Here is a 17,376-nt window from a genome sequence, read left to right as displayed (position 1 = left end):
GTTGATACGACATCGTTTTATAGATAATGGGCCGTTAAGGAACGGGCTTCGTACGCGGGAAACACACTGACCTGCAAGCTCCTCTTTCGATTAATTCTTTTTAGAAAAAACAAAAAAATAATTAATCTCTTCTTTCTCGGTCTCTTGCAAGCTCCTCTCTCGATTTCAGGTGATTGATTCGATTAGGGTTCTGAGTTTTAATTCATGCTTCTGCTTCGATTTAGGTGATTCGATTAGGGTTTCTCTTTATGCTTCGTAGCTATGGACTCTGCTGATTGTTAGGGTATACACTGTAGATCTACTGTGCGTTATGTAATGGCTCGCTTTAATTTTGTTGGATGCTTAAAGACTGCGATGTCTGATTGATTCAAAGGGGAATCAAATTAGGGTTTATAGCTGATTGATCTCAGTAACCTCGTTAATAATCTTTGATTATGTTTTCTAATGGTTAGTTTTAACTTGTAACTGTATTTTGTGAGTTTCAGACTATTGTGTGCCCCTCTCAAAGTCTTTGCCTTGACTACTACATTACTTCCTCTTTGGTTTTACAGTTGTAATATTTTTGTTATGTGCTACTTGTGTTTGTTCAGATGTCGGCATACGACAATGTTATTGGTGGGAAGCTAAAGCTGAAAGGGAAGGCCTTAGATGTGAAAGCAGGTGGAGTAAAGAAGAGGAAGAAGAAGCAGAAGAAACACGAAGAGCAAGCTCTTAAGATTACTGAACATGAACTCATAGAAGGTAACACATGACAGGCTTCTTTTCATTTCGTAATATTTTATAACGAATTGAAAGAAGAGATTCGATGTGGTGTTGACTGATTTGTCGGCTTGGGTTATAGGAGAAAACGTAGAAACATTGGGTAAATTGATGGAAGAAGAAGAAGAGGAGGAGGGTAGGAGTGAAAAGGAGGATGGGAAAGTGCAACCTGATGATGAGGATGATGATCTGTTAACGCCAGCAGAAAGAAGGTACATAGAGCAGAAGCAGAAACTGGATGTGCAGAAACTAGCCAAGGAAGCGAACAAGTCTCACCGTAACAGGATTGAGGATTTCAATCAGTATCTGGCTAACATGAGTGAGCACTACGATATCCCTAAAGTCGGACCTGGTTAAATCTACCTTCTTCCTTGTCTCTCTCTCTGCTTATTGATAAATTTGGCTTTGTTAAACAACTACTGTTGTTGGATCTCTCTTGTGTTATTCCCATAACTTTTTTTTATTATGTGACCTCTGGTCTTTTTATGATTGACAAATATTCGTGGGATGTTCACTATTCCTTCTGTATCTCTCAATTTCCAAACTTGTTCTATTATGTCAATCACAAAACAATCTTTGTCAACAGCTGGAACAGACACGACTACGAGACACCCCACGAGAGGTGTATTTTTTTATACACATGGCAGAGACTGAGAGAAATGGAGAGAAATTATCCATGTTTTTTTTTAATGAATGTGAAATTATATTCAATCAAAAGACTGTTACAGTGACATTCCAGTCCGTGCTAATGTCCTATAGTGACATTGATTGTAAGCGGTGTCTTTGATGAGCGTTGTAGTGACATTCCAGTCCGTGCTAATGTCCTATAGACTATAGTCATCTTTGAACAGACCTCTCATTAGCGAACTCCACACCTGAGCAGAGTACTGACAAGAGAAAAACAAGTGATTCCAAGTTTCCATAATGGATAGGCATAGAACACATTCTGTGCTGATATTATGATACTTGTGATGGAGGGGCGGCTTAGGTAGCATGGCCAAGAGTGCGACTTCCCCCCGGGCCCAAGAGTCAATGATTTAATTTTTAATTTTGTAATTAAAAATATATATAAATACATTTTTACCTAAATTTGGTTTTGTATATTTTAAAAACTAAATTTATTTTGGAAAATTTCGCACACAATAATAAATTAGCTTAAATAATTATATTTAATTTAAACTAATTTAAAAATAAAAATTTGTCAATAGGCCATATTATTATTTTTTTACCCAAAAGCTCTAATTGATGAGCCGGCCTTGCTATGAATTTTATGTTTCTACTGAGTTATGAGAGAATTGTATAATGTATATGTACAATAGCAATGTAATTCTTTTATGACTTATAGAAATGAGATATCTTATTTCATAATTTTTAATTAATATCAAACTTTTTTATTCAACAAACTTAAAGCAAAATCGATTTCTTTTATTTAATTTTTGTAGTTATTGTAAGAACAAAGTAAAGGAGAAAGCTAGGTACGTGTTTTCCAAGGTAAAACAAACCCTGCTGGATCTTCATAGCTTTCTGTAAACCAAATTCCATCATCTTTGGCAATCCATGAACGAAACTGACCACATCGCTGAAAATTTGCATGATATACTTGAAGATCATAATAAAACTTATTATTCTCTCCATGACTAATAGTGCAATCCCATCGTGTTTCTTTTGGCCATCTATAGTCGCTGAAAGAAATGATAAACGGACTTGCATCGAAACTTAACAGATTAGATGAAAATTTCCCCTTGTTATCACTACATTCGATCAACAAATTGCCACGAGAAGAATATAGGTGATTAGAAATCATTACAATGTTTTTCTTGCAAGCTTCATTCAACCCAAAGAACATAGCACTAATAAACATAAAAGCTATCAAACGATTCATGTTGTGGATCTAAGATTATTTTTTGTAATGATAAAGATGTCAAACATGTTTGAGTATTTATAACCTTTGAATGGAAAACATTCTTTCTTTTTAACCTTTTTTATAAAAACAAATTAACAATGCATGTATTTCTGGATTTGGCTAAATCTTGAATACAAAATCAATACTATTAAAACATGGGATTTAGTTTCTATTATAAATATAGTTAACCATGACAATCAATCCTGACAAGTACAGTTTGTGTTACTAAGAATGATAGTATCAAACTGCAACTCGAATGCAAATTTCTTGAATGCTTAATTCATGTGCATTCCAAAAAAATTTCACCAGTTATAATTAAAAATGGAATGTGTATTCCATTTTATTCAATAACATTTCATACTATTCCATAAAAAAATTAAATATCATTTGAAAAATCATTCCAAATCAAAAACGTTTTGGAATAAGTGGAATGTTGATTCCATTCCATTAAATTTCAGAAATAATAATTTATATCATTCCACATATTCATTTTAGTTGTCACCAGTTACAGTCTCAGTATACATGAATGATAATGCTTACAAAGTAGCTACCTAAACGGAAGATTTCTTGGCAGAAAATAAGTATATATATTTGATTGTAGTGGTCAACCATAATCCAGAGCTTTATGGTAATGTTTATTTATTTGGTCTGACTGTAAAACCACACTTTTAGAAACTAAACTCAAAACTCAAACTAAATCTTTGACTTAAGTTTTATTGATCCCATCCTATCACTTTTTATCAGAGGTGGATACAGAGCGGATATCCGGATTTATAGAGGTATTTGTGATCCGATCCGTTTCATTCGAATAATTAAAAAGTAAATTAAATTAAAAAAAGCAAATTAAATAAAAATCTAAAATAATGTTCAATAATAATATTTGATTACAAAATAAAAAAATATTTACTTTTTAAAATTATAATAACTACTATAATAACTAATAAATAAAAATATTGTAAAACTGATATAAAATATAATATTTATATAAGTCATTTTTTGTCCCACTTTAGTTACTACCGAAGGTGTGTTCTTTTAAATCCAAGTCATATGTAAAGCACCTGATGCTCTTTGCAACTCATACCTTTTTTGATATTTTTCGAGTTTAATATCTGATATGTGGACATATCGGATCACACGATATTAATTTTATTTTTAAGGAAAAAACTAATTTTTTGTCAAATACATTGAATTTTTTTGATCAAAAACATAACCGATGAATTTTTAAAAGGGATAATTATTTTTTTACTTTAATATCAAGATTGTTTTTCTAAACATTCCTTTTTATGAAATCACATTATATATATAAAAATATATTTTCATTAAATATTATTAATATTTTATTTTATCATATATGTTATTTGAAAGATATAAAAAGGAACTTAAATAAAAAAGAAAGATTAAATTAATTTTTATTCATTAAAATATCTTAATTTATGTTATTTTAATTACTTTGTAATAATTTGAGAAATAGATTGATTTAAATAAAATTCTCAATAATTTTAAAATATATATTATGTTGTTTAAGATTATCTTTTAAAAGGGAAGACTATTTATTTACTTTAAAATTAAGATTATTTTGTGAACTTTCCTTATTATGAATTGCACTATATTATTATTAAAGTGTAATATCTGTTATTAGTAGTTTAATATCTGATATGTTGGCATGTTGCCATATCGGATCAAGCTATATAAATTTTATTTTTAAGAAAAAATAACTCTTCGTGACCTAAAAAAAGAAAAGAAAAAAGAACTCATTAATATAGTTTGCTATCCGGACTTTCATGAGTCGTTCTCGTGTTGCTCATCCCGCCCGATGTAAGCCCAAGTTTTATCAAACGGTTCAATAGGTAACCGGTTTAACCTTAATTCGAGTGTAGCCTTCTTTAGCATATACTCTTTCCTAAGTGTTAAGACTATTCATTTTGAATGTATGTAAAAGAATAATGTATGTAAAAGAATCTGCAGAACCTGTTTCTGACTAATACTTTCTTTCTGTCTGAAACAGGACTATGTTTGTTCTGTCTCTACATGGCTTGTCAGAACTCTCAATCTACCGGAAACTCTGTACTGAATCGAACTAACAGAGAGACTTCAGAATGAGAAGAATCAGCTACAGAGTTCTTAACATTTGACTCTCATAATCACAATCTATCTAAAAAAAATTTCTCCTTTGACTCACTCTCGTAGCATATATATAATTGATAAAAAATCATAAAAATCTTGAAATATTGGGTCATTAATTAACAAATTAAAACAAAGTATTAAATCGTCTCATTAAAAATTTAAAATCACACATAAACAGTGAAACGATAAATGCTAAATCTCCTGTGTGTCCACGTGGAAACTCCTTCTCTACAGAGACGACACACGTCTTCAATATATAATAAAAATAAAAATTATTATCCAATAATTTTAACAATATATAATATAAAAGACTATGTAATAGTAATTGTTATTTTCCAAAATCTTAAAAAGAATCGTAAAAAAGATATTTTTTTGTAATAATAACTTTTATTTTCTAAATCTCTTTTAAATCTTAAGAAAATATATCATATTTTTGACACATGTCGCAATTTTAAAAAATTTATTGACACATGTCACGATCATGTTAATTAACAACTTTGAAGAACCAAGATTTATATAATAAGATGCGTACAATAGGCAATGTAATTCTTTTATGTATTATAGAAATGAGATATCTTATTTTATATTTTTTTTATTCAACAAACTTAAAGCAAAATCGATTTCTTTTATTTAATGTTTGTAGTTATTGTAAGAACAAAGTAAAGCAGAAAACTAGGTACGTGTTTTCCAAGGTAAAACAAACCCTGCTGGATCTTCATAGCTTTCTGTAAACCAAATTCCATCATCTTTGGCAATCCATGAACGAAACTGACCACATCGCTGAAAATTTGCATGATATACTTGAAGATCATAATAAAACTTATTATTCTCTCCATGACTAATAGTGCAATCCCATCGTGTTTCTTTTGGCCATCTATAGTCGCTGAAAGAAATGATAAACGGACTTGCATCGAAACTTAACAGATTAGATGAAAATTTTCCCTTGTTATCACTACATTCGATCAACAAATTGCCACGAGAAGAATATAGTTGATTAGAAATCATTACAATGTTTTTCTTGCAAGCTTCATTCAACCCAAAGAACATAGCACTAATAAACATAAAAGCTATCAAACGATTCATGTTGTGGATCTAAGATTATTTTTTGTAATGATAAAGATGTCAAACATGTTTGAGTATTTATAACCTTTGAATGGAAAACATTCTTTCTTTTTAACCTTTTTATAAAAACAAATTAACAATGCATGTATTTCTGGATTTGGCTAAATCTTGAATACAAAATCAATACTATTAAAACATGAGATTTAGTTTCTATTATAAATATAGTTGACCATGACAATCAATCTGGACAAGTACAGTTTGTGTTACTAAGAATGATAGTATCAGACTGCAACTCGAATGCAAATTTCTTGAATGCTTAATTCATGTGCATTCCAAAAAAATTTCACCAGTTACAATTAAAAAAATGGAATGTGTATTCTATTTCATTCAATAACATTTCATACTATTTTATAAAAAAATTAAGTATCATTTGAAAAATCATTCCAAATCAAAAACGTTTTGGAATAAGTGGAATGTTGATTCCATTCCATTAAATTTCAGAAATAATAATTTATATCATTCCACATATTCATTTTAGTTGTCACCAGTTACAGTCTCAGTATACATGAATGATAATGCTTACAAAATAGCTACCTAAACGGAAGATTTCTTGGCAGAACATAAGTATATATATTTGGTTGTAGTGGTCAACCATAATCCAGAGCTTTATGGTAATGTTTATTTATTTGGTCTGACTGTAAAACCACACTTTTAGAAACTAAACTCAAAACTAAAACTAAATCTTTGACTTAAGTTTTATTGATCCCATCCTATCACTTTTTATCAGAAGTGGATACAGAGCGGATATCCGGATTTATAGAGGTATTTGTGATCCGATCCGTTTCATTCGAATAATTAAAAAGTAAATTAAATTAAAAAAGAAAATTAAATAAAAATCTAAAATAATGTTCAATAATAATATTTGATTACAAAATAAAAAATATTTACTTTTAAAAATTATAATAACTACTATAATAACTAATAAATAAAAATATTGTAAAACTTATATAAAATATAATATTTATATAAGTCATTTTTTGTCCCACATTAGTTACTACCGAAGGTGTGTTCTTCTAAATCCAAGTAATATGTAAAGCACCTGATGCTCTTTGCAACTCATACCTTTTTTGATATTTTTCGAGTTTAATATCTGATATGTGGACATATCGGATCACACGATATTAATTTTATTTTTAAGGAAAAAACTCATTTTTTTGTCAAATACATTGAATGTTTTTGATCAAAAACATAACCGATGAATTTTTAAAAGGGATAATTATTTTTTTACTTTAATATCAAGACTGTTTTTCTAAACATTCCTTTTTATGAAATCACATTATATATATAAAAATATATTTTCATTAAATATTATTAATATTTTATTTTATCATATATGTTATTTGAAAGATATAAAAAGGAACTTAAATAAAAAAGAAAGATTAAATTAATTTTTATTCATTAAAAATATCTTAATTTATGTTATTTTAATTATTTTGTAATAACTTGGGAAATAGATTGATTTAAATAAAATTCTCAATAATTTTAAAATATATATTATGTTGTTTAAGATTATCTTTTAAAAGGGAAGACTATTTATTTACTTTAAAATTAAGATTATTTTGTGAACTTCCCTTATTATGAATCTATATTATTATTAAAGTGTAATATCTGTTATTATTAGTTTAATATCTGATATGTTGGCATGTTGCCATATCGGATCAAGCTATATAAATTTTATTTTTATAAAAAAATAACTCTCCGTGACCTAAAAAAAGAAAAGAAAAAAGAACTCATTAATATAGTTTGCTATCCGGACTTTCATGAGTCGTTCTCGTGTTGCTCATCCCGCCCGTTGTAAGCCCAAGTTTTATCAAACGGTTCAATAGGTAACCGGTTTAACCTTAATTCGAGTGTGGCCTTCTTTAGCATATACTCTTTCCTAAGTGTTAAGACTATTCATTTTGAATGTATGTAAAAGAAGAATGTATGTAAAAGAATCTGCAGAACCTGTTTCTGACTAATACTTTCTTTCTGTCTGAAACAGGACTATGTTTGTTCTGTCTCTACATGGCTTGTCAGAACTCTCATTCTACTGGAAACTCTGTACTGAATCGAACTAACAGAGAGACTTCAGAATGAGAATAATCAGCTACAGAGTTCTTAACATTTGACTCTCATAATCACAATCTGTCTAAAATTGTTTTCTCCTTTGACTCACTCTCCTAGCATATATATAATTGATAAAAAATCATAAAAATCTTGAAATATTGGGTCATTAATTAACAAATTAAAACAAAGTATTAAATCATCTCATTAAAAATTTAAAATCACACATGAACAGTGAAACGATAAATGCTAAATCTCCTTATCTATATATATATATATATATAATTGTTGGTATTTTTCCTGTGTATCCACGTGGAAACTCCTTCTCTACAGAGACGACACGCGTCTTCAATATATAGTAAAAATAAAAATTACTATCCAATAATTTTAACAATATATAATATAAAAGACTATGTAATAGTAATTGTTATTTTCCAAAATCTTAAAAAGAATCGTAAAAAGATACTTATTGTAATAATAACTTTTATTTTCTAAATTTGTTTTAAATCTTAAGAAAATAGATCATATTTTTGACACATGTCGCAATTTTAAAAAAATTATTGACACATGTCGCGATCATGTTAATTAACAATTTTGAAGAACCAAGATTTATATAATAAGATGCGTACAATAGGCATTGTAATTCTTTTATGTATTATAGAAATGAGATATCTTATTTTATATTTTTTTTATTCAACAAACTTAAAGCAAAATCGATTTCTTTTATTTAATATTTGTAGTTATTGTAAGAACAAAGTAAAGCAGAAAACTAGGTACGTGTTTTCCAAGGTAAAACAAACCCTGCTGGATCTTCATAGCTTTCTGTAAACCAAATTCCATCATCTTTGGCAATCCATGAACGAAACTGACCACATCGCTGAAAATTTGCATGATATACTTGAAGATCATAATAAAACTTATTATTCTCTCCATGACTAATAGTGCAATCCCATCGTGTTTCTTTTGGCCATCTATAGTCGCTGAAAGAAATGATAAACGGACTTGCATCGAAACTTAACAGATTAGATGAAAATTTCCCCTTGTTATCACTACATTCGATCAACAAATTGCCACGAGAAGAATATAGTTGATTAGAAATCATTACAATGTTTTTCTTGCAAGCTTCATTCAACCCAAAGAACATAGCACTAATAAACATAAAAGCTATCAAACGATTCATGTTGTGGATCTAAGATTATTTTTTGTAATGATAAAGATGTCAAACATGTTTGAGTATTTATAACCTTTGAATGGAAAACATTCTTTCTTTTTAACCTTTTTTATAAAAACAAATTAACAATGCATGTATTTCTGGATTTGGCTAAATCTTGAATACAAAATCAATACTATTAAAACATGAGATTGAGTTTCTATTATAAATATAGTTGACCATGACAATCAATCTGGACAAGTACAGTTTGTGTTACTAAGAATGATAGTATCAGACTGCAACTCGAATGCAAATTTCTTGAATGCTTAATTCATGTGCAATCCAAAAAAATTTCACCAGTTACAATTAAAAAATAGAATGTGTATTCTATTTCATTCAATAACATTTCATACTATTTTATAAAAAAATTAAGTATCATTTGAAAAATCATTCCAAATCAAAAACGTTTTGGAATAAGTGGAATGTTGATTCCATTCCATTAAATTTCAGAAATAATAATTTATATCATTCCACATATTCATTTTAGTTGTCACCAGTTACAGTCTCAGTATACATGAATGATAATGCTTACAAAATAGCTACCTAAACGGAAGATTTCTTGGCAGAACATAAGTATATATATTTGATTGTAGTGGTCAACCATAATCCAGAGCTTTATGGTAATGTTTATTTATTTGGTCTGACTGTAAAACCACACTTTTAGAAACTAAACTCAAAACTAAAACTAAATCTTTGACTTAAGTTTTATTGATCCCATCCTATCACTTTTTATCAGAAGTGGATACAGAGCGGATATCCGGATTTATAGAGGTATTTGTGATCCGATTCGTTTCATTCGAATAATTAAAAAGTAAATTAAATTAAAAAAAAGAAAATTAAATAAAAATCTAAAATAATGTTCAATAATAATATTTGATTACAAAATAAAAAATATTTACTTTTAAAAATTATAATAACTACTATAATAACTAATAAATAAAAATATTGTAAAACTTATATAAAATATAATATTTATATAAGTCATTTTTTTTCCCACATTAGTTACTACCGAAGGTGTGTTCTTCTAAATCCAAGTCATATGTAAAGCACCTGATGCTCTTTGCAACTCATACCTTTTTTGATATTTTTCGAGTTTAATATCTGATATGTGGACATATCGGATCACACGATATTAATTTTATTTTTAAGGAAAAAACTCATTTTTTTGTCAAATACATTGAATGTTTTTGATCAAAAACATAACCGATGAATTTTTAAAAGGGATAATTATTTTTTTACTTTAATATCAAGACTGTTTTTCTAAACATTCCTTTTTATGAAATCACATTATATATATAAAAATATATTTTCATTAAATATTATTAATATTTTATTTTATCATATATGTTATTTGAAAGATATAAAAAGGAACTTAAATAAAAAAGAAAGATTAAATTAATTTTTATTCATTAAAAATATCTTAATTTATGTTATTTTAATTATTTTGTAATAATTTGGGAAATAGATTGATTTAAATAAAATTCTCAATAATTTTAAAATATATATTATGTTGTTTAAGATTATCTTTTAAAAGGGAAGACTATTTATTTACTTTAAAATTAAGATTATTTTGTGAACTTCCCTTATTATGAATCTATATTATTATTAAAGTGTAATATCTGTTATTATTAGTTTAATATCTGATATGTTGGCATGTTGCCATATCGGATCAAGCTATATAAATTTTATTTTTATAAAAAAATAACTCTTCATGACCTAAAAAAAGAAAATAAAAAAGAACTCATTAATATAGTTTGCTATCCGGACTTTCATGAGTCGTTCTCGTGTTGCTCATCCCGCCCGTTGTAAGCCCAAGTTTTATCAAACGGTTCAATAGGTAACCGGTTTAACCTTAATTCGAGTGTGGCCTTCTTTAGCATATACTCTTTCCTAAGTGTTAAGACTATTCATTTTGAATGTATGTAAAAGAATAATGTATGTAAAAGAATCTGCAGAACCTGTTTCTGACTAATACTTTCTTTCTGTCTGAAACAGGACTATGTTTGTTCTGTCTCTACATGGCTTGTCAGAACTCTCATTCTACTGGAAACTCTGTACTGAATCGAACAAACAGAGAGACTTCAGAATGAGAAGAATCAGCTACAGAGTTCTTAACATTTGACTCTCATAATCACAATCTGTCTAAAATTGTTTTCTCCTTTGACTCACTCTCCTAGCATATATATAATTGATAAAAAATCATAAAAATCTTGAAATATTGGGTCATTAATTAACAAATTAAAACAAAGTATTAAATCATCTCATTAAAAATTTAAAATCACACATGAACAGTGAAACGATAAATGCTAAATCTCCTTATCTATATATATATATATATAATTGTTGGTATTTTTTCTGTGTATCCACGTGGAAACTCCTTCTCTACAGAGACGACACGCGTCTTCAATATATAGTAAAAATAAAAATTACTATCCAATAATTTTAACAATATATAATATAAAAGACTATGTAATAGTAATTGTTATTTTCCAAAATCTTAAAAAGAATCGTAAAAAGATACTTATTGTAATAATAACTTTTATTTTCTAAATTTGTTTTAAATCTTAAGAAAATAGATCATATTTTTGACACATGTCGCAATTTTAAAAAATTTATTCACATGTCGCGATCATATTAATTAACAACTTTGAAGAACCAAGATTTATATAATAAGATGCGTACAATAGGCATTGTAATTCTTTTATGTATTATAGAAATGAGATATCTTATTTTATATTTTTTTATTCAACAAACTTAAAGTAAAATCGATTTCTTTTATTTAATGTTTGTAGTTATTGTAAGAACAAAGTAAAGCAGAAAACTAGGTACGTGTTTTCCAAGGTAAAACAAACCCTGCTGGATCTTCATAGCTTTCTGTAAACCAAATTCCATCATCTTTGGCAATCCATGAACGAAACTGACCACATCGCTGAAAATTTGCATGATATACTTGAAGATCATAATAAAACTTATTATTCTCTCCATGACTAATAGTGCAATCCCATCGTGTTTCTTTTGGCCATCTATAGTCGCTGAAAGAAATGATAAACGGACTTGCATCGAAACTTAACAGATTAGATGAAAATTTTCCCTTGTTATCACTACATTCGATCAACAAATTGCCACGAGAAGAATATAGTTGATTAGAAATCATTACAATGTTTTTCTTGCAAGCTTCATTCAACCCAAAGAACATAGCACTAATAAACATAAAAGCTATCAAACGATTCATGTTGTGGATCTAAGATTATTTTTTGTAATGATAAAGATGTCAAACATGTTTGAGTATTTATAACCTTTGAATGGAAAACATTCTTTCTTTTTAACCTTTTTTATAAAAACAAATTAACAATGCATGTATTTCTGGATTTGGCTAAATCTTGAATACAAAATCAATACTATTAAACACATGAGATTTAGTTTCTATTATAAATATAGTTGACCATGACAATCAATCCGGACAAGTACAGTTTGTGTTACTAAGAATGATAGTATCAGACTGCAACTCGAATGCAAATTTCTTGAATGCTTAATTCATGTGCATTCCAAAAAAATTTCACCAGTTACAATTAAAAAATGGTATGTGTATTCCATTTCATTCAATTAGCCGTCGAACCAAATGTGAACCGAAGTCAGACCGGCAAACCAAAACTCGTCGCTGTTTCATTGTTTTATATGAAAGAAAACTAACGAACGATGTCGGAACCAATAAGATTCAGAGATGGGGGAAATGGGAAAGGCGATAGGATTACTGATAAGCGGGACGCTTGTGTATCACCATTGCGCTAATCGAAACGCAACTCTTCTCTCCCTCTTCTCCGATGTCCTCATCGTTCTCTTGTCCTCCCTCGCCATTCTCGGTCTTCTCTTTCGTCAACTCAATGTCTCGTAAGATTCTCCAATTTGTTTGTCTTCTGTCTCTGATCTGTTAGATTCAGTGTGCCTTTTGTTGTCTATGGTTTTATCATAATCGTGTGAATGTTGAACTTTCTTCTTCGATAAGGATTCTTTGTTGTTTGATTTTGATATTGATTTTTTTGTTCATCACAACGAATTAGGATACGAAAAATGAAGCATTTTGTTACTGTGAATGTTTATTTTGAAGGGTACCTGTGGATCCATTAGAGTGGCAAATATCACAAGACACAGCCAGTAACATCTTTGCACGATTAGCTAATACTGTTGGTGCTGCTGAATCCGTTTTGCGTGTTGCAGCAACAGGACATGACAAGAGACTTTTTCTTAAGGCAAGTTCAGTTTTTTTTTTCGTCTCCTTGGTTATATTACAGTAGAAGAGATACTTTGAATGCCATTTACTGATGTTTATGTCATTTGACTAACATTCTGTAGAATCCTGTCCTTTTTTCTAACGCGATTATCAGACATGATTCTTCTACGTATTGACAAACTTCTAAACTTTATTGTTGTTCCCTTGGGATGTTTTCTTACTTTCAGGTCGTGATCTCTCTATATTTCCTGGCAGCTCTGGGACGAATCATATCGGGTATGACCATTGCTTATGCGGGTAAGCATATACTCTTTCCCAAGTGTTAAGACTACTCATTTTGAATGTATGTAAAAGAATAATGTATGTAAAAGAATCTGCAGAACCTGTTTCTGACTAATACTTTCTTTCTGTCTGAAACAGGACTATGTTTGTTCTGTCTCTACATGGCTTGTCAGAACTCTCAATCTACCGGAAACTCTGTACTGAATCGAACTAACAGAGAGACTTCAGAATGAGAAGAATCAGCTACAGAGTTCTTAACATTTGACTCTCACAATCACAATCTGTCTAAAATTGTTTTCTCCTTTAACTCACTCTCCTAGCATATATATAATTGATAAAAAATCATAAAAATCTTGAAATATTGGGTCATTAGTTAACAAATTAAAACAAATTATTAAATCATCTCATTAAAAATTTTAAATCACACATAAACAGTGAAATGATAAATGCTAAATCTCCTTATCTATATATATATATATATATAATTGTTGGTATTTCTCATGTGTGTCCACATGGAAACTCCTTCTCTACAGAGACGACACGCGTCTTTAATATATAATAAAAATAAAAATTACTATCCAATAATTTTTAACAATATATAATATAAAAGACTATGTAATAGTAATTGTTATTTTCCAAAATCTTAAAATGAATCGTAAAAATATATTTTTTGTAATAATAACTTTTATTTTCTAAATCTCTTTTAAATCTTAAGAAAATTGATCATATTTTTGACACATGTCGCAATTTTAAAAAATTTATTGACACATGTCGCGATCATGTGTGTTGCGATCATGTTAATTAACAACTTTGAAGAACCAATATTTATATAATAAGATGTGTACAATAGACAATGTAATTCTTTTATGTATTATAGAAATGAGATATCTTATTTTATATTTTTTTATTCAACAAACTTAAAGCAAAATCAATTTCTTTTATTTAATGTGTGTAGTTATTGTAAGAACAAAGTAAAGCAGAAAACTAGCCACGTGTTTTCCAAGGTAAAACAAACCCTGCTCGATATTCATAGCTTTCTGTAAACCAAATTCCATCATCTTTGGCAATCCATGAACGTAACTGACCACATTGCTGAAAATTTGCATGATATACTTGAAGATCATAATAAAACTTATTATTCTCTCCATGACTAATAGTGCAATCCCATCGTGTTTCTTTTGGCCATCTATAGTCGCTGAAAGAAATGATAAACGGACTTGCATCGAAACTTAACAGATTAGATGAAAATTTCCCCTTGTTATCACTACATTCGATCAACAAATTGCCACGATAAGAATATAGTTGATTAGCAATCATTACAATGTTTTTCTTGCAAGCTTCACTCAACCCAAAGAACATAGCACTAATAAACACAAAAGCTATCAAACGATTCATGTTGTGGATCTAAGATTATTTTTTGTAATGATAAAGATGTCAAACATGTTTGAGTATTTATAACCTTTGAATGGAAAACATTCTTTCTTTTTTAATTTTTTTTATAAAAAAAATTAGCAATGCATGTATTTCTGGATTTGGCTAAATCTTGAATACAAAATCAATATTATTAAAACATGGGAGTTTAGTTTCTATTATAAATATAGTTGACCATGACAATCAATCCGGACAAGTACAGTTTGTGTTACTAAGAATGATAGTATCAGACTGCAACTCGAATGCAAACTTCTTGAATGCTTAATTCATGTGCATTCCAAAAAAATTTCACCAGTTACAATTAAAAAATGGAATGTGTATTCCTTTTCATTCAATAACATTCCATACCATTCCAGAATTAAAATTAAGTATCATTTGAAAAATCATTCCAAACCAAAAACGTTTTGGAACAAGTGGAATGTTGATTCCATTTCATTAAATTTCAGAAATAATAATTTATATCATTCCACATATTCCTTTTAGTTGTCACCAATTACAGTCTCAATATACATGAATGATAATGCTTACAAAGTAGCTACCTAAATAGAAGATTTCTTGGCAGAACATAAATATATATATTTGATTGTTGTGGTTAACCATAATCCAGAGCATTATGGATATCTTTCTATAACAAAATTTTAATTAAAAATGAAGTAGAAAAATGTTACATAGCAAAAACAAAAAATGTAATAAGATGCCGATGAAACTTGATTCTTTTTTTGACAAAATGTATATAAAAATCACATCAGTGACAATAATAATAATAATCTATTTCTTATAACCAAACATGAAAATATATATCAAACATGTGTATGATTTTCGTATGACCAAACCCATATAAATAGCAATCATGACGATGATTTTGTACCAAACATGTGTATGATTTTGATTTTCAAATATATATCCTAATTTTTGATTTTTGTTAATTAAATAGGTTGAACATCATACTTGTCATCAAATTATTTTTTATGATTATTATTAAATAATTTTAAATTTTATTTTTGTTTGGATTTTTTTTAAAAGGGCTCCTTTAAAATCATTATATATATATATATATATATATCAAATTCTATTTATATTTTTTGTTTAGGATTTTAGGAAAGGAAAAGTACTATCATATAACCTTTTACAATTATATTCACTTTAAAATTTTAGAAAAAATAAATTATTATCAAATAATAATTTCTAGTTACTATAAAATAGGTTTAAAAAATAATATTTATACAATTCGTATCTAAACTAATTTTAAACAAAGGAAATAATTTTTAGTATCATGTTCATCATCAAATTATCTCTTAAAAACGTAACCAAATAACTTTTTACAATTTTATTTAGGTTAGAATTTAAAAATATGATACAAATCTCTTTTGTTTATGATTTTTTAAAAATATATCAAATGTTCTCTTACAGCTTTTTAGGGTTTTAGAAAATGAAATTAATAATAAATAATATTTTTAATTTTTTTTAGGATTTAGAAAAACAATTACTATCAAATAATTATTTCCAGTTAATATTAACTATTTTTAGAAGTTCCTATTTTCAAAATTAGTTTTTTTCAATATCACAAATATTTTAACAATTTTTCTTTGGTAATTAAATAATTTTTAGTATCTTTTTTATCATTAAATTTTATAAATGAAAATTACTATTAAATAGAATTTTACAATTATCTTTTGTAAGGATTTTTTTAAAAAACAAAAAAATCTTATTTGGTCAAGATTAAAAAAGGAAACAATATTTTACAAATCTATTTTATTTAGGATTTTAGGAAAAAAAGTTATTTTCACATAATGGCAAGTTTTTATTGACACATTAACAAAATAAAATTTTTATTAGCACATGTAACAATCATACATGTGAAATATTTGAAGTTATTATGGTTTGAAATTTTATAAACACAAAATTACCTATGAAAATGGAAAATTTGTTATTTATTAAAAAAAAATTATTTCATTTATAATTTTATTTTATTTAGACTTTAAAAAAAGGAAACATACTTATTTTATAATTATTTTATTTAATATTTTTTATTAAAAGTATTCTTGTATTGGTAGGATACTCTTCGTTTTGTTTAAAAATTTTAAATTAATTTATTTTTAATAGAATTTTCTGTTTAACGAATTTTATATTTTGTCTTCTACGTACAAACACATATTTTTATATTTTTCATATTCACACATACTCATATACGACAACACATCATAACTGAAAAAATTGTGTTAGCATCATAAAATGTAATAAGATTATAAGAAAATTTGAGTTGTATCAAAA

At 27.7% G+C, this 17,376-nt stretch overlaps 2 protein-coding genes across 4 annotated transcripts; both read left to right on the top strand.

Moving 5' to 3' along the window:
* Window positions 1-23: 23 nt before the first annotated feature.
* LOC103842832 (protein FAM32A) lies at window positions 24-1,342 on the top strand. 3 transcript variants are annotated; one of them, XM_009119497.3, is made up of 3 exons: window positions 24-169; window positions 591-741; window positions 842-1,342. In XM_009119497.3, exons 2-3 carry the CDS (start codon window positions 591-593, stop codon window positions 1,114-1,116), a joined length of 426 nt encoding a protein of 141 aa, XP_009117745.1. In that variant the 5' UTR covers window positions 24-169; the 3' UTR covers window positions 1,117-1,342. The 3 variants fall into 3 exon arrangements, with proteins under 3 accessions (XP_009117745.1, XP_009117746.1, XP_033136571.1); XM_009119498.3 differs by lacking the exon at window positions 24-169 and adding an exon at window positions 202-224; XM_033280680.1 differs by lacking the exon at window positions 24-169 and adding an exon at window positions 261-283.
* A 5,145-nt stretch (window positions 1,343-6,487) lies between these two features.
* LOC103842831 (reticulon-like protein B22) lies at window positions 6,488-14,035 on the top strand. The gene is made up of 4 exons (XM_009119496.3): window positions 6,488-13,052; window positions 13,270-13,411; window positions 13,620-13,689; window positions 13,813-14,035. Exons 1-4 carry the CDS (start codon window positions 12,886-12,888, stop codon window positions 13,905-13,907), a joined length of 474 nt encoding a protein of 157 aa, XP_009117744.1. The 5' UTR covers window positions 6,488-12,885; the 3' UTR covers window positions 13,908-14,035.
* The last annotated feature ends 3,341 nt before the right edge of the window (window positions 14,036-17,376 follow it).

The sequence above is a fragment of the Brassica rapa genome, chromosome A09 (assembly GCF_000309985.2).
Source record: "Brassica rapa cultivar Chiifu-401-42 chromosome A09, CAAS_Brap_v3.01, whole genome shotgun sequence".
NCBI lineage: Eukaryota > Viridiplantae > Streptophyta > Magnoliopsida > Brassicales > Brassicaceae > Brassica > Brassica rapa.
Note: the sequence above shows the minus strand (reverse complement) of the source record. Positions and strands in the feature narration are given on the sequence as shown.

Coding starts and splice junctions, on each gene's coding strand:
- LOC103842832 (XM_009119497.3), top strand. CDS start 591: ATGTCGGCATACGACAATGTTATTGGTGGGAAGCTAAAGCTGAAAGGG. Junction 742..841: donor TGAACATGAACTCATAGAAG/GTAACACATGAC, acceptor CTTGGGTTATAG/GAGAAAACGTAGAAACATTG.
- LOC103842831 (XM_009119496.3), top strand. CDS start 12,886: ATGGGGGAAATGGGAAAGGCGATAGGATTACTGATAAGCGGGACGCTT. Junction 13,053..13,269: donor TTTCGTCAACTCAATGTCTC/GTAAGATTCTCC, acceptor TTTATTTTGAAG/GGTACCTGTGGATCCATTAG. Junction 13,690..13,812: donor TATGACCATTGCTTATGCGG/GTAAGCATATAC, acceptor TGTCTGAAACAG/GACTATGTTTGTTCTGTCTC.